The 22478-nt window shown below is 41.8% G+C and overlaps 1 protein-coding gene across 1 annotated transcript in view; it reads left to right on the top strand.

Moving 5' to 3' along the window:
• DGKQ (diacylglycerol kinase theta) overlaps nt 1-22478 on the top strand; it is a 71196-nt gene that overhangs the window by 36953 nt on the left and 11765 nt on the right. The window contains exons 8-19 of the mRNA XM_081893926.1: nt 2656-2756; nt 4789-5012; nt 5525-5615; nt 8612-8666; nt 8955-9016; nt 10828-10978; nt 13173-13211; nt 15460-15575; nt 19324-19475; nt 21506-21654; nt 21946-22127; nt 22357-22457. Coding sequence (XP_081750052.1) covers nt 2656-2756; nt 4789-5012; nt 5525-5615; nt 8612-8666; nt 8955-9016; nt 10828-10978; nt 13173-13211; nt 15460-15575; nt 19324-19475; nt 21506-21654; nt 21946-22127; nt 22357-22457 — 1423 coding nt within the window. The remainder of the gene's footprint in view (nt 1-2655; nt 2757-4788; nt 5013-5524; nt 5616-8611; nt 8667-8954; nt 9017-10827; nt 10979-13172; nt 13212-15459; nt 15576-19323; nt 19476-21505; nt 21655-21945; nt 22128-22356; nt 22458-22478) is intronic.

Below are 22478 nucleotides of genomic sequence, written 5' to 3'. Positions count from 1 at the left end.
TATTGCGGGGGCACCTTCCCTTTGCCCATCACTTCCATCCCCGCTAGGGTGACTCTGTCTCCTCCCGAGACCTTCCCCTCCTTGCAGTGTTCTAGGCAATGCGCTGACCCAAAGGAGACCACCCTCTGATGCCAGCCCACTAGCGGATCGTGTAGCGCCAGCCAGCTCATCCCCAAAATGATGGGCGCTCCTCCCAGGATGGCCACATTAAACGCTATCTGTTCGGTGTGCCTTGCCACTCTCATTATCATCGGGACAGTCTGTTGGCTAACTTCTCCCCCCAACAGCTCTCTGCCGTCAATCGTAGTCACCTGCAAGGGGTTACTTAAAGGGATGGTCTGTATCTGGTGCTCAGCTGCAAACTCCTTACTCATGAAATTACAGGAGCTGCCTGAATCCAAAAGCGCCTTGACCTTTAGTGGGTGTCCGTTTGGCAGTTCTAGTAACACCTCTATCACTAAAGCAGGTCTGGGGGGTTCTGGCATGGGCACTTTCATTGCTCTTTGGCCTGGCTGCTGTGCCCCGACGGTGGCAGCCAGGCGTTGGCTTTTACTTGCTCCTTGCTTTCCTCTTCCTTTCCCCCAACAGCTCCTGCCATCCCTTGCCATTCCTTTCTTTGTGGGCAGACTCTGGCAAAGTGCCCTGGCTGTTGGCAGAGATAACATCTCTTGGCGCTCTTTCCCTCCTTCTTCCGCCCTTCACTGGGATTTGAAACTGCGCGCGCCCGCGCTGTTCCAACTTCCATCGGCTCTGCCGGCGGGAAAGATGGCTCTGGAATGTCTGGAATGCGGAACTCCCTCCAACGGTCTCCTTTCCCTTCCCGCCTTTCCAAAGCCCTCGCCTCCTGGCGCGCTCCTATGGCCAGCGCAGATTTGGTTAATTGGTCCATAGACTCCGCCCTGGGCCCCCGGGAAAGCTCATCTTTGACGGTTGAAGAAAGCCCCTCTTCGAAAAGCATTTGGATGGGCTCCGCCGATAGGTCCCACCCCAATTTATGAATCAGCATAGTAAATTCAGTCCAGTACTCACGGACAGATCTGCTTCCTTGCTGGCAAGCCATTAACTGCCTTCGCACCACCCCCTGCTCAATATCGCTGGAAAACATCAGGTCCATGGCACGAAAAAACTTCCTCGTGTCCTTTAAGATCTCATTATTCGCTGCCATCAGGGGTCTAACCCAATCTTTCGCCCCGGATTCGAGATGGCCAATCACATACGCCACTCGCGATTCCTCGTCGGGGAAGTCATCAAACTGCCAGTTTAGAGCGTATTGCATCTCTGTTCTAAAGGCATGATAGTTCCTGGGATCCCCCCCGAATTTCTGCACCAATCCTGGTACCTTTCTGGCGAGCGGGGTGGTTTTCTCCTTTCCCTTTTCTGCATCCTGAGCCCTCCTCTCCTCAAGCCTCGCCGTTTGCAGCGCCAACTGGATCTCCAACGCTCTGTACCTTTCTTCCAGGCTTGGACCCCCTCCAGCTGCTCCTGCACCCCCGGTTCCGGCTGGGTTGCTCATGATGCTTCTCTCTGCACAAGCTGGCTTTCGGTGACTTTCGGATTGCTGTGATGGGACGATGAGCTGCTTGTGCGTAAAATGCAAGTCCCTCAGAGTTTGATCAGGTTTTCAAACCTCTGCCTGTGACGGAGCCCCTCCAGCATGGCTGCGTCAATCACTAGTAGAATCCGAAAGTGGCTGCTTTCGGAAACGTTTCCAACATAAAAGCTCCTTAACGGAAACACGTCGTCTGGCCTCTCGGCGTGACAGTTTCCGTCGAGGTGTGGGTGTCCCTATAGGAGGTCCTGAGACCTCCCCACTGGTTTCGCTTGAAGCGTCTCTGAGCCATCCCTCCGACTCACTTTCCCTTGGAGTTCTTGCTCGCCCTCTACTGGTTCCCTCTTCCGCTGCTACTGCTCTCTCAACCTCAGGGAGCCTTTGCACCTGCGGCGCTTTAGATGTCAGTTCCCTGACACAGACCATATTTTGCACTCTCCTCTTTCACCCTCATTAAAAGGTTCTTTAATTCCTCCTCACTTTCTGCCATCAAGGTTGTGTCATCTGCATATCTGAGGTTGTTGATATTTCTTCCGGCGATCTTAATTCTGGCTTGGGATTCACCCAGTCCAGCCTTTCGCATGATGAATTCTGCATATAAGTTAAATAAGCAGGGAGACAATATACAGCCTTGCCATACTCCTTTCCCAATTTTGAACCAATGAGTTGTTCCATATCCAGTTCTAACTGTAGCTTCTTGTCCCGCATTGTTTTCTTTAATACATCCTATTTTATGGCCAGGATGACTCCACAAAGCGGCTGGCAATAAAAATCAATAGAAATATGTCATATAATTAGGGATGCATTCTGCCACCTGTATTTTTCATCTTATCTGGCACGTTATTTATTTAATTTTTATTCCATCCCATTTGTCAACCGCGTCTTATGAGACACCTTGAAGCGATTTAACAACGAACAGTAATAATTTAGATTCAGAATAATTTAGATTTAGAATAATTTAGAAATTTCGTTACACTGATGGAAGCAATGTAAATACAATAGATTTCCAATGCAGCTGAAAGTTAAAACTCCCTGCAAATTGTCTCAGTGGTCTGGATGCAGTACACTACTTTGTATTAAATGCTAAAATACCATTTTCCTTTTAGGTAAACAGATCTTGAAAATATACGACGGGAACGATGCAGTAAAACGCAATCAGTTTCGGCTTATTACAGTCCCAAGGATTACAAAAAATGAAGAAGTTGTGGTAAGAGTGTCCATTGCCTGCTTTCTAAAATTGTATGGATTCTCAAATAGAAAAACTGAAAAATGTTAACTGTGTTTATATATGAGGTTGATCATTTAATCTTAGCTTTATTATTAAATATTTTCTTTCAAAATAATAAGCAGTTTGTCATAATGTTAAATACTTAGGTATTTGTAGTTCAGGTGGCATCTGATACAGCGGCTATGTAGTCTAAACCACTAAGCTTCTTTGACTTGCCAATTTGGAAGGTCAGCAGTTCGAAACCATGCAATGGGGTGAGCTCCTGTTACTCTGTCCCAGCTTCTGCCAACCTAGCAGTTTGAAAGCATACCAGCGTAAGTAGATGTGGCGGGAAAGCAAAGAGCGTTTCTGTGCGCTCTGGCTTCTGTTACGGTGTTCCGTTGCTCCAAAAGTGGTTTAGTTAGTCATGCTGGGAACATGACTCGGAAAGCTGTTTGTGGAACACTGGGTCCCTTGGCCTGAAAAGCGAAATGAGTGCCGCAACCCCATAGTCACCTTTGACTGGATTTAACTGTCCAGGTGTCCTTTCCCCTTTTTTTACCTTGTTAATAAGAACCTGTTAATTCAAGAACCTGTGCAGGATCACATCTTTTCTTCTGGGAGCCTCTACCCTTTCTCTTGACTAACAATAGTTAGAGCTTCTTCTTTCTGGGGTACATATACTATCTTTTACTACCTCTTTCAAACCTACTATCTTATGCATAATAGTACTACTTACTATTGTGAGTTTTGATTCCCACCCCCACGTTTGGGGGTCAGCAACTGCTCCCAAACCAAATCCTTCCCACTGTGGAGTTCCATCAGCTACCCAGTTGCTAACGTGGAAATAAAGCAGATTAGAAAAAGTGACATGTGGTAAGCAATATTGACATAAGGCCACGTGTCCCTTCGACCTTTGCCTATCGTACTATGCCTGTCTTGAAAGGCCTGCACTGGTTGCCATTTGCTACCAAGCTCAATATAAGGAGTTAACATTGACAAATAGAACACTAAATAACTTAGACCTCAAATAGCCAAAGAAGCGCCGCCTCCCACATTGACCTGCCCAACTGCTGAAGTCAGCAGTCGAGACCCTTTTGGTAGTGCCACCATCCTTTGTGCCTCAAGGAGTGGTGGTGCATGAGAGATCCTTCTCTGTGATGGCGCCCAGGTTGTGGAATGACTTTCCCTCTAAGGTGTGTCTTGTGTCAGCAGTGTATGCTTTCTGACAATTGACAGTTGGTCAAGACGTACATCGTTACCCAGGTCTTGAATTGGGTAGCTATCTTGCCTCTCTTTGTATTGCTATGCACTGCTGTCCTGCTTTTTGTTGTTTTGGTGGTTTTTATTTCAAGATTTTAAAGGTACTTACTTTTATGTTTGGGACATGGGTGGCACTGTGGGTTAAACCACAGAGCCTAGGACTTGCCAATCAGAAGGTCGGCGGTTCGAATCCCGGCAACAGGATGAGCTCCCGTTGCTCGGTCCCTGCTCCTGCCAACCTAGCAGTTTGAAAGCACGGCAAAGTGCAAGTAGATAAATAAGTACTGCTCCGGCGGGAAGGTAAACGGCATTTCCGTGCACTGCTCTGGTTCGCCATGCTGGCCACATGACCCAGAAGCTGTACGCCGGCTCCTTCGGCCAATAAAGCGAGATGAGCGCCGCAACACCAGAGTTGGTCACAACTGGACCTAATGGTCAGGGGTCCCTTTACCTTTACCTTACTTTAATGGTATTTTTTTTTAATCCTGGGACTATATGGTAAAAGGGAAGCTGTGAACATAAATAATAAAATGACATATTAGGGGAACAATTCTTCAGCTGGCCACTTTAGGAAGTGGGTTGAAGGAGTCCGCCACTCCTCACTGTTGCCAAAATTGTTCCACAAGAAAATATAATTGCTGACCAGGGCTCTAATAGGTTATATTTTCATGTACATGATGGTTGCTGCTTCTCTCCATTCAAGAATATTCATATCATCTCAAAATGCTCAGCTACTTACTTTGTGTTTGTGTGTTTTGTGGTGTTTTAGGAGGCTGCACTGAGGTCATATTACATCAACGATGATCCACAAGATTATGAGCTTCAGACATTCACTCAACAGGCCTTGTTTTGTGATGACATCATTAATAGGAATGATACCACAGAAGAGACCCAGCCAGGGTCTGTATTCCGAGAAGCCGTTCCTGAAGCTTGGATCATTAGAGCCAAACCGAGAGATAATGAAGTTGTAAAAATTTACCCTGGATGGCTGAAGTAAGTGATACTTCCTTTACTAAGGTCCATATTTATGGTACAGTGTCATAAATAAGAGGAGTGATGTGTAGAATGCATTTTAATAAATCTATGTTAAGGAAATAAGAGGTTATTTTGTTGGTTTTGATATATTGAACCCCCTTCTGTTTATAAATCAAAGTAGCTTCCAGAATGATTGAAGCACATCCATACAGCTATCACTTTCCTCCTATAGAGAATGTAGGCTCTGTGAGGTGGTAGTTTGTTTGTTTTTTCAAGAAAAAAAAATCTCTGTAAGGTTTGTCTACAAATCAAAAAGTATTAATATAACTTGAAAATTTGAATCTCTAAACTTCAGAATGAACTTGATAGCAACATTTATTTGATCGGTTTTATGGACAGAAGAGTCATGGCCATTCAGCATAATGAGTAATCCTATTTTTGTGGCTGTTAAACATGCTGGCAAAGCAGTATTTCCCTGCTGATGTTCCTTTCACCCAACCCACCTTCTGTAAATTATTTTGCCTCTCTAGGATTGGAATGGCCTGTGTCTCAATACGAGTAAATAAAGAAAGCACTACCCAGATGGTTATTAAAGAAGTTCTCCCGTTACTTGGACACCAGGTAAGCAATATCAAATGGATTGTTTCATTTTCAGTTTCCCCTCTGCGTTGACTATATGATTCAAATAAAGAGTACCACAGATAAACAAACAACACAGTAAAAATTGCAAGGGAGTTCCATTGAGCAGAGACTAGACAGTTTCAAGTATTTATTTAAAACATTTATAACCTGTTCTTCATTCACACAGTTGCAGAGTGAAGACCAATATTCATGTTATTTTATTTATTTCATAATATTTATACACTGCTTGATTGTAAAATTAACACCTCAAAGCAGTTTGCAAAAAGATAAAACAATAAAATCAAGAGAATTTTACAGTACTTGAAAATGTACAAAGGATAAAATACTAAAACAGGTTCAGATATAGTAAATTAATACAGTGGTACCTCGGGTTAAGAACTTAATTTGTTCTGGAGGTCCGTTCTTAACCTGAAACTGTTCTTAACCTGAAGCACCACTTTAGCTAATGGGGCCTCCTGTTGCCACTGCGCCACCACTTAACAATTTCTGTTCTCATCCTGAAGCAAAGTTCTTAACCTGAGGTAATATTTCTGGGTTAGCGGAGTCTGTAACCGGAAGCGCATGTAACCCGAGCTACCACTGTATTGCATTTAAATTCAGCTTTAAAACAGACAGTGTATTAATAGTATAACTAAATTAGTCTGGTGAGGGATGCTACTTTAGTCAAAAGCTTGGGGGGGGGGAGCTGACCAAAGTAATTATTTTATGCAAGGTCCTCTCCTGTTAGTTAGCTTATTGGTCATTAAACTATATGCAAGAAGCCCCAGCTTTTCTCCAACATGAGTAATGTTTTAATATTCTGGCAACACTCCAGTGAGTGATGTAGTTTGTGCTTCAGAATTAATTGAACCCTTCAATTTGCTCTACAATGTGGGGTGGATTGCGTCAAATCAACAAGGAAAACAAATAACGACTTAAATCAAGTTTATTGTTGATACTGTCTATGTTTTTCTTTAAAATGCTGCAATTTTTTTCACTAAACCATGTTTATTTACAGCTACAATATTATTTATGTGGTTGTTTCATTATTAGTACAACTAGAGCTTGCATCTATTTGTTCCACTGTATGTTTTGCACACTCGTTTTTATCTGTAGGGGAAATGTCTTTGAGGTAATCCCCTATAGGGTCTTCCTTTGACAATCTGTGAGGTATGGAGGAGTTGATCGTCTTTTTCTCTCCAGCATTGCTCTTTTCTGTTTCACTCTGCTATGGCCTTCTTCCAGCCTCACAAAAAGAAAGTAGGAAACAAAAATGAAATGCCCATGAATGATAAATGGAAGCAAGGTCTGCTAGTTATTGGATTTATTTTCATTGCATTTGTATTTGAGAGTGGATTGGATTGGTTCTTTTTTAATTCAAAGTAACTGGCAGAGGCATTCATTCAGTTTACAGATTAATTTGTAAGGTTTACATCCAAATTATTTAACATAAACATTTAAGATAACTTCAGGGGGTTTTTATTTTGAAAGAATTTATTTTTATCCACTGTTACACAGTGTGGATTTTTAGTATCCTGGTTCTCACCTTACTTTAAACCATAGTTTAAAAGGAATGTGTGCTGTGTTTCAGAGTGCCAGGGAAGAACTGGAACAGGGGATAGCTTCCAATTACATGTGTGGCAGGACTCGTGGTTTGTTTGTCTTTTAGCAAACCATGATCTTAAGCCAAGAACTAACTTCTTTCTTAGGAAATGGACAAACCACACTACTTTGCACATTATGGAAGTCAGCCCTTCTTTGTTTTCTCCCTGACATTCTGAAAACGAGGTGGAAGAGGGGGGCAAGGTGCAATCTTTTGAGCAGTGTGTACCAACATGCTGCTCATTCACATTAAACCCAGGGTTGAACCTTTCTGGGCTGGCAGGCAAAATTGTTTTCTCCCTCACCCCTGGCAGCCACCCATCCACCCGACGTCACAGTGACATCAGGTGACCTTCATTGCCTCTATGGGTCTTTGGGAGCCCTTATCGAGGTGCATTTTTTTTGTAGTGCTTTGAGTGGTGCCTCTGAAGACCTTGCCATAAGCTGGTTGGTGATGGTTGGAAAGCACTACGCAGTGAGAAGGGCTTCTGAAGACACCTGCAGATGCTCCTCTCAATTAACCACTCTCGGTTCCAACCTGATAATTGGCACCTGCCCAGATTTTAACTTGTCTGAATGAATTTTAAGATGTATTATAATTAATTGATGTCTGTTTTTATGCATATCGTGTTGTTTTTATGATGTTAGCCGCTCTGAGCCCAGCCTCAGCTGGGAAGGGCGGGATACAAATAAAGAATTATTATTATTATTATTATTATTGCTGCAGTGGATGCTCGGGTTGCGATCGTGATCCGTGCGGGAGGCACGTTCGCAACCTGCAGCGTTCGCAACCCACAGCGCCGTGTCTGTGCATGCATGGGTCGCGATTCGGCGCTTCTGCACATGAGCAAAGCATGATTTAGTGCTTCTGCGCGTGCGTGAGCACCGAAACCTGGAAGTAACCTATTCCGCTACTTCCGGGTTTGGCGCAGTGCACAACCCAAAAACTCACAACCTGAAGCGTCTGTAACCCGAGGTATGACTGTATTATTATCATCAAAGTGCAGTGCCTGCATAACCCTTTTGGCCAAGCTCAGTCTTACAAGCCCCACACTTGCAGGGCAGGTAGGCATGGCTTCACCAAAACCACCTAATGGGCCAAATGCAGAGGCACTTGATGGGCCCAGTTAAGTCTGTGGGCTGGAGGTTCCTCATTCCTCCTGCATTAAACCATCGCTTAATTTGAAAACTGTTGTTTAATGTGACAGGTAAACCAGGCTAATGGCTTAAGGTGAGACAAAACCACACCACAAAAGGAAGAAGAGAGGTCTAAATCACGGCTTGAGTCATATTTCTTCATCTTTAATACTACCTAAAAACAAAAACAAAACCTTAAGAGTCTTAAAGTTAAAAGATTGTAACTTACTAGAAATCTTGATGAATTTTTTTGGCAGTTGGAAAGCTTTCAGAACTTCAAACTGGTGGAGGTACTCATGGGCTCTAAGCAAGGTAAGTCACAGATAGTTCTCATTATTACAGGATGTCACTGCAGTTTTAATGCCTGCACTTGTTATCAGAATCCTGAATGTTAAGTTTCAGCTTCAAGAGGCTGGAGATTTGGGGTTTTGTTTTTTTAATGGTCATTTCTGGCGTTTTCACTTTCTACTTGGAAGGTTAAATTTAACTGAATAAATTAGTGTCCTGATTGGCAGTGCTTAGCGTGCTAATGAATTGCACATTTAAAATAAATAAATAAAAAAGAACCACATATGAATTGATTTTTTTCTTCCCCCTTAGTTCAGCGAATGGTTCTGGATGATCATGAATTGATTCTCAGCAGATTCCAAGACATAAGAAAGGTAAACAAAGAAAGAGATGCCTACAGTACCACTCTCCCATATTTCTTTATTGAATTAATGTTTTCATTTTTACATCATTACTGGACTTTATATTTAAACCAAGAAGAAATTGATACAAAAAGTTGCTAGCTCTTGCCAGCTACTTCTATTAGCTGCACATACCACTTTGAAATGCACCTAGTATCTCTTCAGTTCTGATTTGTGCATTCTGCTTCCTGGTGAGGCATCACATAGAAAAAGGCATCCCAGCTGTTGTAGTAACTACAATTCCTGAAGCAGCCAAAAAGCAGCTGTACCTCAAGACCTCCCGTTAGCATTCGCCTCATCCCATTCTTTGGACAAGCAGAGAGCCACTGATGCTCACGATTCCTTGCTCATTATTTCAGTCCCCTGTTCGTCTATTTCCCAGCTGAATTCCTTTTGTTTCCATGTAAAAACAACTTTGTGGGTCTTTCTATAGCTTACCCATTTTTGAATGTTGAGACCTGCTTTGTACCATCCCATCCCATGTCCCTCCAACCTCTTTGAGGGTTTTAAAAAATTGAAGCAAGTATCTTCTGGCTGAGCAAAGCTTGAAAATGTGTGGGCAGAATATGTCAGAAGGCAGGGGAGGTAAAGTGGTTTTTCAGGGTCCAGCTTCTTCAGAGAACTCACCCCAACCTCAGCAAAAATGGCCAGGAAGAATTAGACATACAGTACCTGCTTAATAGGGACACGGGTGGCGCTGTGGGTTAAACCACAGAGCCTAGGACTTGCCGATCAGAAGGTCAGCGGTTCGAATCCCCGCGACGGGATGAGCTCCCGTTGCTCAGTCCCTGCTCCTGCCAACCTAGCAGTTCGAAAGCACGTCAAAGTGCAAGTAGATAAATAGGTACTGCTCCGGCGGAAAAGTAAATGGCGTTTCCGTGCACTGCTCTGGTTCGCCAGAAGCGGCTTAGTTATGCTGGCCACATGACCCGGAAGCTATACGCCGGCTCCCTCGGCCAATAAAGCGAGATGAGCGCTGTAACCCCAGAGTCGGCCACAACTGGACCTAATGGTCAGGGGTCCCTTTACCTTTACCTGCATAATGCAAAGGTGGTGTGGGAAGGTGAGAACCCTTAAAATAAATATACATACACACACACACACACACAGTGGTGATGAAAGATATAGCCAGGGAGTTCTGGGGACCTTTTAGGAATAGGTTTCCACAGGGTTAAAGCCTCCCTGTGGGCTGGCTGCTTTTTTGAGCATTATCAGAATATTCAGAAACAGAGAGGGAGTAGTTGATGCGTATTCCAAGGTCATTGGGTTAGGACTCTTCACAAATTCCTATCTTTCCCTCTTGTTTCGTAGATTCTTGTTCCCTTCACTAGCTACCCCAAATTCCATTCTCATCTTAACTCCTTCCACTGCACATTCATCTTGACATATTCCAAATTACCTGGGGGAACTGCATATTTCGAGAAGGGTACTAAACATTACAGTATGCGTGTTTACTTGCGCCATGTATTTTGGTCATGGAATTCAGAGTTTTGTGACACGTAATCTAGAATTATTTGAGAGGTTGCTCATAACTCTGGCATTTTGATTGCCCTGCATTTAACCAGTACTCCTCAACCTTTTGCTAACATGTAGCACAAAATGAGAACAATTGCACAAGTCCAAACAAAAAGGAAGTTCTCTTACGCAGGCAGGCTTAGTGGAGTGGTCTGGTAACTGTTTTGGGTAGTTGGAGGCAAGAGTTTCTGCTTATTGGAATCTTAACCTTCTCTCTGTATGCCTTGTATTTGTAATGTGAGTTCTCAGCTGTCTTTTCCCTTTTACAGACTTCACTACGTCAGATGAATCAAACAAGATTTTACATTGTAGAAAACAATATATCAGCTACGCGGGTACATTTGTTTGTTGGTGGTCTGCCACCTCATCTCTCTACTGATGAATACACAAACATCCTCAGAGATGAATTAAGCCTCAAAAGTAAGTCGCATACCGAAACAGTTTCTGTTTTCATCTCTGGCTGCTTTCAGATGATCAAATGGCTAAATGAACTGACATATGAACAACCCTCACACATCCGCTTACATCTGCTTTGCCCCTACTTCACATGAGTGAGCCCACTGCTAACCATTGTTTCTCATTATGTCAGAGCTAGGAAACTATGGTTAGTAGCTTCCAAATAAGCCAAGCCATGAAGCCATGGGAGGAATTATCACGCTCTTCCCATGGTTTCATCAGCGTAAGCATTTCAGCCTGTCCAACAGAATGATCTCCCCTCTCCTCCCCCTGGGTTGCTCTTCTGGGGGTTTTGCAGAACCTCCCAAGCTGATTTGGAGGGGTTGCATGGAGGAAAGTCCAGTTGTGCTAGTGGAACTTTTTGCACTGGCTTCCACTCACACAGCTACTGATTTGACTCTGGACCCAGGGTTTAAAGATAGCTTACTTTTACTGGCATGTGTGGAAACTCTCAGGGCAGTTCACAATTCAGATATCTTAGGAAACTATTAGTTAACTGAAGCTTTCTGGCTTGTTTCTCTACTCACACAAAGGGAGGAGCAAAGCAGCTGTGTGTAGGTACCTGAAGTTCATATCTTGCTTTATTAAGATAATATTTAATTATCTGGGCGTGTCCATTGTCAAATAAAAATCTATTTTAAATTTTGAAACACACTAAAAGGCACTCTGTCATTATCAGTCTTGTTTTTTGAACCTTTGGTGCATTATTTTATTGGTGCCATGTCTTAGAAGTGGTAAAGCAGAGGCCAGTATTTAATAAAATGTCTCATACATAGATTGTCACCTGTTCTTCCCCACAGTTATTTTTGCGACCTTTTATATTTGTTCTTTCTCTGAAACAATACTCATTGGGGTTTTTAAAAAATGTTATTTCTATTACTTTATATGAAAACCTGATTGGTTTTGAGCACACTTCATTTGTAAGCCATTTTGAAGTATTTGGACGTTTAAAAGTTTTAGTTATATATTTATTTGTTGACATCCAAGGATATCATACACAATCTTAAATACATGTACAAAGAAAACGTAAAACTAATAATAATAATGATGATAACCTTAAATAATTATGCTGTTAAATATTGATTTAAACTTGTACTTATACGTGCTCTTTTCTTATACTTTCTAACCAAACAAAAATAAACCAAAGTAAAATCCAATAAGCTAAACTATGTCAAAATAGACTTCCCGTCATTTCCTGATGTAATTTACATTTACAACATTGAATGTACTTATACTTAATACCTCACTCTTAATCTATTTGCTAATACTTTCTTACAACATATTGTACCATTTTTCCTTATTTAATAATGCTTAATTTACACAAGGGTCATTCAAACGCTGCCATAGATTTTATGTTGTTATTATATTTTTGTAGGTATTTCTTGAACATATCCCATTTTTGCGTGAATGATTTCCCCTTAATATATTTCCCCTTAATATATTTGTCAATTGAGGATTAAGTTTTAAATGAATAAGGTGAAATAAAATTTTATGTGGGCTTAAACAGATTGCGTAAAAGAGCCAGAAGCCAGCGAACTCTACTGGATTGTTTATATCCAGCTTGGCTGGGCTTCTGGCAAAGAGGGGGGATGTGGGGGAAAGTGAAGATATGTGGGTCTGTTGCCTAGCTATTGGACATTGTGTGATGCTCAGTGCTATACAGTGACTACATGTGTCTCCTGACCACTTCATCACTTTTCAAAAATTGACCACAGAAGGAGCGAAGGTTCTCCACAGAAGCTCCATTGCACGCACAGAGCTATGCTTGCATCCCTTTGGAATCCCACCCATGCAGTGTTTGCGACAACAATTTAAATTAGGATTAATAGGCATCTTAAATATGATTTGTGTTTATTACTCAAGCTAATATATTCCATTAGCAGGATTTGGAACCAGCTTTGTTCTGCTGTGAAACAGTTGGTCCTGTTTATTGTCCTGAAGCCTTTAGCTTTAAACCCATGGGCAATTTGTGTTTAAAATTCATGCATCTTCAAATAAACAAGACTGATCTCACAGAATGTGTGTAAAATGGGACAGCATTAAATTTTAAAATTTATTTCGGTAACCTATAGTTTGTTTCCACCCCGGTGGAGGGGGTGTGGATAGACATTTTAATGTTACACATAGAAAATAAGTTTTGCTTTTTCTACTTTTTCAGCAAATCTGGTTTCTCTGAGCCACGTATATTCATCTCAAGGTAAGACTATAGTATTTTATCTTGAGTTTAACAGCTGTGTAAAAAGTGTTTGGTTATAAAGTGCACCTTTGGGTCTGTTCAAATGTTTTGCATCTCTCACTCTTCATATTGTGAGATTGGGAGAGGTCTTTTGGCATGTCTGCTTCCTCCGAATCCCTTCAATACATTTAGTAATCTAGTGATTTTTATATTCAGGCATAAGAGGCGCATAAAAGGTAAAGGGGACCCCTGACAATTAGAGCCAGTCGTGGCCGACTCTGGGGTTGCGGCACTCATCTCCCTTTACTGGCTGAGGGAGCCGGCGTACAGCTTCCAGGTCATGTGGCCAGCATGACTAAACCAGAGCAGCACACGGAAACGCCATATACCTTCCCGCCAGAGCGGTACCTGTTTATCTACTTGCACTTTGACGTGCTTTCGAACTGCTAGGTTGGCAGGAGCAGGGACTGAGCAACGGGAGCTCACCCTGTCGCAGGGATTTGAACCGCCGACCTTCTGATCGGCAAGTCCTAGGCTCTGTGGTTTAGACCACAGCACCACCCGCGTCCCTTATAAGAGGCGCATGGTGGGACCTTATTGTCCAAGTGTTTACTTCTTTTTGTGGTGGGCTGCCGGGAGGAAGCATGCAGGTCTGAGGCTTGCTTCTGAACTCAGCATATGTAGAGTACCAAATCAACCCCATGTTTCTTCAAGGATTGGGAGAGAAACAACCTGCATTTCCTGCTCATTCAGAGCACCAGTAGGTGCCTGTTTTGACCACTTCTCTATCACAGTTTTCACTGGGACCAGGCAAGAAATTTATCCATGAAAAAAGCAGTACTCTCCTGGATAATGTTTACTGTTACATTCAAATGTATAGTTTGTTCTTGCCACGGGTTGGAATGATTATGGTGGCAGCTGTACAACTGAATAATCCCTGCTCCAGTTTTACTGCAAGCTACCAACATATTGCCTAGAGGTCGAGGATGTTTGGGAAGCACTCCATGACTAGAAACCAGGGCCACATTCCTGCCCAAGCCTTGAGAAGGCTTTTCTTTCACAGGTGCATGCATTTTTCTCCTGAACATGTAAGAGTTTTGTGCTGGAACAAAATGTGCATCCCATTTACAAAGGCTATGAACATGCTACCTGGAAATATGTCAGAATGTACATGAAGATGCAATTGCACTATAACAAAGACCAAAAACACCAGCCTGGAAAAACTGGGAACAAATGTATATGTTGAAAGGTTCTGTGTTGCATACCTTCCTATGATTCCCATTTAAATCATACCATGCTTCTTGCGTAATTCCACTTTACCATCAACACAGTCTACTCATCTCACTTTCTCCTGTAACGTGCAAAGATACTTACTCATGCTGTAACATAAATGTCACTATCTCCGCAAGCCAATGATGTGGCGCATGGGGAACAAGCAATATGAGCAAGAGTGCCTTCTGAGGATTTTGTCTTGGAGCCCTGTTTCATGTTTCCCTTGAGCAGATTTGAAATCCCCCTCCTTTTCTTGACAACCTTTTGAAAAACATAGCAATTTGTAGCACAGCTGTCCTCTCTGACGGAAGAGTGCACTGTTCAAGATGCTAAGTACTTATTGTCCCCTCTTATGTTTAGCTTAGATTCTGGCCCTATTTGAGCTCTTAGATATTGATTTGCAGCTCTTCTGACTTTAACTGCTCATGGTCAGATGGCAAATTGATCTGGAAGGTGGTGTGCTAAGCACTAAAATGTCAAAGAGTGTTCTGTCTACGTAGGAATAGGGGACATTGACTTATACCAAGTCGGAGCGCTGGTTCATCAGTCTCAGTGGTCTCATCAGCTGGTTCATCAGTCTTCAGTGACTGGCAGTGACTCTTTAGGTCTTTAGGGGTCTCTCCCCAACCTACCTGGAGGTGCTGGGAATTGAACAGGAGACCCTCTGATGCAAAACATGTGGTTTACCACTGAGCCATGACCCTTTCCCATAGAAACTCCATTTGGAGAAACAGACCCTCTGTTGGGTAGAGAAGGTACCATCAAAAAAGGTGTATCATAGCTGTGCTCATGTTGTCAAAGAATAACCTCAGTCACCCAGAGGCACCAACCTGACCAGGTTTAAGCCTCTAATTTTTGTGAGCTGAGTTGCGTTCAGTGCACTCAGTCTTCATTGGATATACTCTTTAGTGACACAATAAAGATATTGCATCATATCACTATGTGCATTTATGTTTGTATAGCCTTTAAAAATTATTCTTGAATTAATTTGTTCTAGGTGCTGTTGTACTAGAAATTTCATGTTTTGCTGAAGCCGAAAGACTCTATATGCTAGCTAAAGACACCACTGTTAATGACAAGCCACTAACTGCAGTTGTCATCCCTGAAGTTCTGGTAAGAACAATTGGCTTCCAAGTTCTATAAGAAATTAACTGATGCTCAAATGATAAATATAGCATGTTTCATGTGCAAAGCAGAGATTGGATCTGTCATGTGTGATCCAGTTGAGATTTCTGCATTTCAGTGGGTTGGACTAGGTGGTTCCTTCCAATTCTACAATTCCATAATTCTGTGATTCTATGAACTCCACATGAAAATAAATTAAATCCAGCCCTACTTTGCTTGGCCATTTTACTCCGGCTACGGAGGGGATGGGAGCAATTAACAAATAAGGGAATGGAGCAAAGTTTACTGCCAACAAAGGAATGTGTGGTTATAAACAAAGAACAGTCATGTTTGATTTTGTCCTTAAAATAATGAGCTATTTTTGTTCTACCTAAAAGAAAAACAGCTTTAACATTTATAATCTTGAAGGATAGTTAAAATGTGACTTAAATAACAAAGCTGTCTGTATGTTGAGAGCATAATGATGGATTAATTTACTCCACTTTAAGGTACCCTTTAAAAAATGAGTCCATATCTACTTGGCTCTCTTGAAGCCTGTTGTGTGAGCTCATAAGTAATTTCTAAACTACTTTGCCAAGTTTAAGTTTCTTGAAATATGAGAATGCATAGTGGCCTCTTAAGCAAGCATTTGCTTTAGTATGGGAGCCTCTTCCCTGTGGTGAGATTTACATGCCATTCAGCAAGGTATATGTGTGTGAAAGTAGCAGGTACATGAACAAGACCAACAGCTTAGGTCTTTCTCTCCAGACTGATTTATTCACTACCTAACCTGTTGGTTGCATTATTTTTGCAGTGCCAGATTGTGCTATTGCTGGTGCTTGCATCTGGGGCCAGAACAGGCCGTTTGTTTTTTTCTTATGAAGTGTAGGGAAAATGGCATTCTAAATATAGGCTTTGAAGATTGCCTGATGAATAATGGGCGTAGTTGCATATATCTTTGATTTATAATGAAGCTTTTGGAAAGCCTCCACTCTCACTTGAAGATAAACGGCGAGAGCGACAGTTCTTGCTGTTTTTCCATCACCGTTGCAGAGGCCCCTGTGCATATTATTTTAATGCAGAAATTGGATTAACATAAATAAGAGTCAGGTTACACCAGCATTCACCAACTTGTTCAGGCCAGTGGGCATGTTCGGAATTTTTAGAAAGTAACAAAATGACTGATGTTGAGGTGGGGCATAACGCATATTGGGCGCCTTGGGAGCATATAGGACAGGCTGAACCTGTGCAAACAGGAACTGCACAGGAAGAGCAAATAATATGCATTATGATTTTTAACGGGGGTATTGACTGAAATTGTTTGCAGGCATCATAGGAAGTACCGTGCTGGTAAACCCTACTCTTCATCTCAGCAGCTTTGCCTTTGAGATGACTGAAGTCTCCCCCATCTACAGGCCAAGAAAATTTAAGATCACACACGGGAACAGAGGAGCTACTGGTTGATTTTCTCTGTTTATCCCTGCATGGCTCTCATTTTCTCCGGGAATTGTGAGAGCGAAGAGCAGGGAAAACTGCTGCAGGAAGAGAGATGCAAAGATAAACAGGAGTGGCTTCTTATATTGAGCTTTTCCTTCGTGGAAAGTAAAGCATGAAAGTCACTCACACACGTAATGCTAAGCTATAGTTTAGTAATACTAGAAGAAACTGCAGTGAGCTTTGGTCTTGCACTCCTGCCCCCTTTCTTCAGCAGCATGGCCATGAGGAGGACTTAAAAAGCTCTTTCTTCCATTTTAGATTGCTGTCATCTGGACCCAGAGTGTGGCTAATCTTAGCTAGGGTTAATGGAAACAAGCTAACTTCAAACCATACTGTATGGTCCTGATTTAATTAACCATAGTTAAGACAAACCATGGTTTGTGATTTGAACAACATGCTCAACTGCTGTTAACCAAAAGTGATTTAGGAAGCACTAATGTTTATGTAATCATAGTAGTTTCACATTTGTTTCACTCCACATACAATCACTAGGAAGTTGAGGCCCATTGTAATCATGCCAAGTATTCTAATATTCTAAAGGGAAGAGCTATTCTAGTGCATATAGAATATAGAAGCAGAATAGTATTCCTATCTGAACTAGCTAGTTAAAAATGCTACAGTCTTTTAGACTCTGGGGTTCTTTTTCAGGTGTATGTGTGTAAATTTAAACCAACAATTAAGTAACAATGAAGTAAGTACCAATGGCTAAGGATAAACAGTGGTTTATGATTGGCCAGCAGACCATAATTTGAAACTATGGTCTGGAGGGGGTTAGGAAATCATGAATTGTGCTAACCGTGGTTTACATGTGATATCTGAATTTACCAACCTGTAGTTAGCACTGTTGCTCTGCCTCTGGTGACCTGTGCATCTTAAGTATTGAACAAATGGAAGACCAAAGCAGAGAACCTGTTCTAAAACATAGTTTGCCAGTGTGGCCAGCAGCTCAGCATTTTTTCAGTTCCAAAATGTGGTTAGTGCGAACCATGGTGTGATGCCTGATACATCTCATGATGTATCCTTGCCATTGTTGATCTGTAGGCACAAACAGATCTGGGTTTGGTTATGTTAGGTCATTCATTCTATGCAGAATAAATCTCTCTCTGTAGCTGCCAGCTCTTATTTGCCTAAGCTAACAAAAGTTGCTTTCTTCCATTGCTAGTATGATTACCAGTTGCCTACAGAGATAGAAGCAAGCTGTCCATGTGTTTTAGCAGCTGCCTGAAACAATCAGTACCTTATCCTCAATTCCGATTATAAATTGAGGATTGTTGCAATCTTGCCTCTGTCATGAACTCAGAGTGGCACCGCATTTTATGTAAGAAAACATTATTGGTGTGGGTAGGCTAAGTCTTGTTTGGAGCAAGTGGGTGCAGTAGGAACAGCACATACATATCTTTTTAAACAAGTTGTGTACACCTGCCGAAGCCCCAGCCCCATGATTCATCCCAGGGATATATTTAAAGAAGCAAACATGTTGATTCTACTTCAAACAGAAAACATGATGGTTGCTGTGACAGTTGAAGTATGGAGCTGCCCTCTTACTGGGCGCTGTTAGATATGCCACCACCTGATTATCTTACAAGATCTTCATAGTTTGCAAGTTAGTTGTAAGCTGCAATAATGTTTATGAACCACCTCAGACATAATAAATGAGCTGTATAGCTGTTGCTTGTTAATGTGTTTGTGGGATGCTCTCCCCAGGGAGGCTTGCCTGGCGCCTTGATGACATATCTTCAGGCACCAAGCAAAAACAGTCCTCTTCTATAGCCTTTTAAACTGGAGGAGTATTGTTTGGTTTTTATTGTGTTATGTATTTTTGTGCTTTTATACTGTAAACCGCTCTGTGGTCCTCAGATGAAAAGCAGTATATACATCTAATAAATAAACGTGTAGAAGTGCTAAATTATAGTTCACCACCTGTGTACATATTACTTCCAAAAAGTACAGAATTTGCATGATTTATATTGTAGGAAATGGTTTAGTTCCTCATTTAGCCTTAAGTGCCGAGCTCCTGCATTGCTTGCATGTACAAAAAAGAGGGGCAAAAACACCCCTGTAATTCTTAAAATTGTTTCTTTTTAATGCTGCAGTGAAAAAACCTAAAACTGAGAATGAGGTAAAGTAGATAGTGCCCTGAGCCTCTTAGAAGCCCATGTTTTATGTTTTCCTTTTTTAGACTTCATTGGGTATTTTTGGAATGGTGTCTGTTTGAGCACATGTGCAGCGTTGTTTAACCACTGCTTTCCCCCTCTTCTAGCAAACCAACCTTCCTCAGAACTGCTGCCCATTGCTTGTATTTGTGAATCCAAAGAGTGGAGGACTTAAAGGCCGGGCTTTGCTCTACAGTTTTAGAAAACTGTTAAATCCTCATCAAGTCTTTGAACTAACGAATGGAGGACCACTGCCTGGGTAATTATTAGGTTTTGCCCAATTCAGATATCTCTGTTAATGTATTATTATTATTATTATTATTATTATTATTAGCAAATGGTACTTTAATGGTATGTTGGGCTCCTTGCTTTCATTCTTCCACTTTCTAGTCTTGAAAGAAAATTATACAGTTCAGCTGCTGAAACTAAGCTGCTTGATGTCTGAAATAAGGATGGAGCTATGTAGAGGCATTGGCTGGCTTCATGGTTTCCGCCCCCACATAGTGATTTTTGATAGTGCACACACACATCATGATTTGTGATATATTGCCAGGTCAAAAATTGCGAAACCGACATCACAATATGGACTTCACACCGATTTTGGATGATATATCGCCCAGCCCTAGAGGAGATGCCTTATGAGGAATGGCTAAGGGAGCTGGGCATGTTTAGCCTGGAGAAGAGGAGGTTAAAGGGTGATATGATAGCCATGTTCAAATATATAAAAGGATGTCACATAGAAGAGGAAGAAAGGTTGTTTTCTGTTGCTCCAGAGAAGCGGACACGGAGCAATGGTTCCAAACTACAAGAAAGAAGATTCCACCTAAACATTAGGAAGAACTTCCTGACAGTAAGAGCTGTTCGACCGTGGAATTTGCTGCCAAGGAGTGTGGTGGAGTCTCCTTCTTTGGAGGTCTTTAAGCAGAGGCTTGACAACCATATGTCAGGAGTGCTCTGATGGTGTTTCCTGCTTGGCAGGGAGTTGAACTTGATGGCCCTTGTGGTCTCTTCCAACTCTATGATTCTATGAGAGGAAGAGAAAGTCTAATTTAGCTCCTGCTAGTGCAACTGTCCAACCCATGGTTCATTTTTACTTAAAACTGTGTTCTCACAATGTCGTCATAAAGGCATACTTGCTTTCAACATTGGCCAGCAAACAAACACAAGGGTTGGGTTTTGAGAAACTGTTTAAGGTGCTTCCAAGGTCTTAGCAGCTGCCTAGTGGGATTTGTTAGGGGTTTCGTTTTTTCTTTGAACATAGCTGCTATGCTGCATCATAAATAATTTCTGAAACCCCATGCTTTAGTAGTGGTGTAGAGCTCCTGTTTGCAGATTGCCAATCCAAAGCCTCATGGATGTGCAGGACTTCTTGTCCAGGTCTTTGGACCCCAGCCATCCGTTTCAAAAGCTTTGCATTGTGGAAACTGGGCACAGCTGCAGTGTGAGTAGTAGTACAGCTGAGGATGATCACTGTCAATGCCAAAAGACTCAGTGGCATTGGGGATGTATTACCCTCGTGTCAAATAATAAACCTTTTCACCATTTCCAACAGCTTTTACTGTCAGCTAACAGAACTGTAGGGGTGGGCTTAATAAATAGCATTTCTATTTTTACATCTGGCATTTGGCAGCAGTTAAACAAATGCAACAGAAGCTCATTTGTTTGTACAGTGATGTCCCAAGTGTGAACTGGGAGTGAAAACTGCAAAGTCTAATGATCTTTCTTGTCTTTTATTGAAAATTAGAGTGAACTGTTATTATCTGACTTAAAGAGTCAATCTAGTTTCCTTTTGCTGTTTGCTACATCTTTCAGTCTTAAGGTAGCAGTGGCCCCTTTTATTATTTCTATAGGATTATTTATATTTTAGTATGATGAAAGCCTCCTTGGGGAGCTAACCTTCCAAGTGTTGAAATAAATAAGTGTGTATAATGCTTTTTTATTTTTTAAAAAATGAATTAAAATTGCTACCAGTGGTTCTTTGTTGTACTAGTAGTTGGGGTCTTTTTCACTCTCTCTTTTTAACATTAGGCTAGCTAGGCATATTTCATATGCATTTGGAAACCACTTGGTAAGTCCCATAATAATCTGGAGATAAACCTGTGGTCCTGCATTTGAAGAACTGCACAACTTGTTGGAAGGGAACTTTGGATCACATGAAACACATATTTTTGAGACTTAGGCTACAACCTCATATCCACTAAATAATTAGAGACCTGAATGTGGGTTTGAATTTAAGAGCATTCCTGCAAATATGTTGTGCTCACTTGTGTTTTGCTTTTTATATTGAAGGTTTCACACATTCTCTCAAATTCCATGTTTCCGAATACTGGTGTGTGGTGGTGATGGCACTGTTGGTTGGGTTCTTGGCGCCTTGGAAGAGATCAGACACAAGCTTGCCTGTTCAGAGCCGTCTGTGGCTATTTTACCTTTAGGAACAGGTGAGTTTGAAACTGGATTTCAGGAACAGCAACGCGAAATTGTTATTTGAACTCATGACTTCACAGGGTTCCCTCCTCCCCTGAAAATATTCTGGTTTGCTGTTCTGGCGAGCAGGATATTTGTTAATGATGAGGTCAAGTGCAACAAAAAGTTTAAAGCATTGTAAATTTGCAAATTACATTAAAAGAAAAATGTGGCACAGAAGTAGGTAGTAGCCATGATCTGTTTTGGAGTGAGGGCTTTTGCTTTCATATAGGTTGTTAACAAAAACTTGTCCTTTTTAAAAACAGGTAATGACTTGGGGAGGGTGCTCCGCTGGGGTGCTGGATATAGTGGCGAAGATCCATACTCCATTCTGATATCTGTAGATGAAGCTGATGATGTGCTTATGGATCGCTGGACCATCCTTTTAGATGCCCAAGAGGCTATTGAAAGCGCAGAAAACGGCGTGTTAGAGCCTGAGCCTCCTAAGGTATTTTTCTCATGTTTATTTTGTTACGACCCCGCCCCTGTTACACCCCCTTTTCTGGCTGCTTCTGGGTTGCCATGATGTGTGTGTGTGTTGTTGGGTGTCAGTGGATGTGCGTGAATCGGCCGTTGCCTCTAGTTGAAGGGGTTGTGATGTGAATGTTCCATTCTCTTGGTTGGAAATTAAAAAATCTGGACTAGGTTGTAAAATTTTACTTTTTCTGTTTTATTAGATTGTGCAAATGAACAATTACTGTGGCCTTGGAATTGATGCAGAGCTGAGCCTAGGTTTTCATCATGCCAGGGAAGAGGAGCCAGACAAATTCAATAGCAGGTATGTGGACCCTGTTCTTGT

This window comes from Podarcis melisellensis, assembly GCF_964234715.1.
Source record: "Podarcis melisellensis genome assembly, chromosome: 17".
NCBI lineage: Eukaryota > Metazoa > Chordata > Lepidosauria > Squamata > Lacertidae > Podarcis > Podarcis melisellensis.
Note: the sequence above shows the minus strand (reverse complement) of the source record. Positions and strands in the feature narration are given on the sequence as shown.